This window comes from Musa acuminata, chromosome BXJ2-8 (assembly GCF_036884655.1).
Source record: "Musa acuminata AAA Group cultivar baxijiao chromosome BXJ2-8, Cavendish_Baxijiao_AAA, whole genome shotgun sequence".
NCBI lineage: Eukaryota > Viridiplantae > Streptophyta > Magnoliopsida > Zingiberales > Musaceae > Musa > Musa acuminata.
Genome location: NC_088345.1, coordinates 2,568,279 through 2,569,944, shown reverse-complemented (window position 1 = coordinate 2,569,944; position 1,666 = coordinate 2,568,279). Strand labels below are relative to the sequence as shown.

Genomic DNA, 1,666 nt, shown 5'->3' with positions numbered 1-1,666 from the left:
GCCGCCGCGAACGGCGTGTCCCGATCGTTTGCTGCGTGCCAAGTACACAGCCCTCGAATTACGGCATTTCTAGCGTACCAAGAAACTAAAACCCATTACCAAAAAGCATATTACGTTTGGTGGGCCCCAATGAGAATGTGTGTAGGAGAGTCTCCATGGGTCCGTATATCAGGTGCGTCTGGAGAAAGGATAGAGTGGTCATAATTCCGACGAGGGCGGCGAGATAAGACAATCAAAGCGCTCGTTGACTGGGACGAATCGTGCTTATAATTTCTAATCCCTGCTGTTTATTTCCCTCGAGTTGTATTTAAACCCCGCATCGCCGCAGGAGAGGGACGAGAAGAGGAGGGTTGTAAGAAAGCGCAAGGGTTTGTGATCCTTTACCATGGCGCCGAGAGCGAAGGCGGCCAACGACGTAGGTGGTGGAGAAGGGAAGGAGGAGCATTTCCGAGGAGTGAGGAAGCGGCCGTGGGGGCGTTACGCAGCGGAGATTCGTGACCCGGTCAAGAAGAGCCGCGTCTGGCTCGGGACCTTCGACACGGCGGAGGAGGCCGCGAGGGCCTACGACGCCGCCGCCCGCGAGTTCCGCGGACCTAAGGCCAAGACCAACTTCCCATTCCCGGACGCCTGCATCAGCCCCAGCCCCGTCGGCGTCGCCTCTGGCGGAGGGGGTTCCGGAAGCCCCAGTAGCCAGAGCAGCACCATAGAGTCCTCCGGTCCGGAGGAGGCGGCGAGGGCGGTGCCCTCGGTCGCCGTTCCGCTCCCTACCTCGCTTGATCTCGACCTCCTCTACCGTGGCGGCGGCGGATCCCGCTTTCCCTTCCAGCCATACCATCCAGCCATCCCGGCGGCGCAACCCTTGCTCTTCTTCAACGCGATCGCCAGATCCGAGACATCCCCTGTGTCCGAGGCGGCAGTGACCGGGTACCACCGCCACCTGCCGCTTTGTCCGCCGATGATCGTCGCCTGCTTCCAGCCGCCGCCGGCCGTCGTCGCCCAAAGCGACTCCGACTCTTCCTCCGTAGTCGATCCCCCCCCGGACCACCGCTCTCCTCCCCCGGCGCCGGCGTCCAAGGCGTTTTTTCTCGATCTAGATCTCAACCTCCCCCCGCCCGCGGAGGTTGCCTAACCCTCATGCCTGCGACCGCCCGATCGTCGCAGGAGCTCATCGAGTCTCGCACATTCCCATCCGGTGAAAGCACGCGATGTCCAAGAAAGAGAAAACATTGTATATATATTTAACTGACTCTTTTTCCACCGAGACAGAAAAAAACTAGAGCCGTCGATCTCGGAGATCAGATTTATTTCTCGGTGTCGTCATGCCGCTTATCTTTTTCGTATTATCTAATTAATTTTCATGATAAAAATACTTGTCCGAGTGTTGGCTGGCGGCACGTCTGTGTCTCCCTCCGTTCGACGTTCTCCTACCCTTTTCGATTTAACAGTCGTGCGGCCGGGCGCTGTGCGGATGAGCGAATCACGAGTGACGTTGCCGGGACTAGGAACTACGCTTGCTGACGCCGGCTACGCCGTACACGTGTACGCCTCTGCCGCTTTCGCGGATGTCAGGGAGCGCAGAGACGGGGGGTTTAACGGCGGTTTGATTGACGGTGGAGGCAGGGAGCCGTCCTCGCGTGGGAATATTCTCGCGTAAGTTTCGCGCTCG

At 59.0% G+C, this 1,666-nt stretch overlaps 1 protein-coding gene across 1 annotated transcript; it reads left to right on the top strand.

The window, feature by feature from the left end:
- The first annotated feature begins 271 nt into the window (after positions 1 to 271).
- LOC103993939 (ethylene-responsive transcription factor 4-like) lies at positions 272 to 1,367 on the top strand. Its single transcript, XM_009414181.3, has one exon. The coding sequence runs from the start codon at positions 386 to 388 to the stop codon at positions 1,127 to 1,129; it is 744 nt and encodes a 247-aa protein (XP_009412456.2). The 5' UTR covers positions 272 to 385; the 3' UTR covers positions 1,130 to 1,367.
- The last annotated feature ends 299 nt before the right edge of the window (positions 1,368 to 1,666 follow it).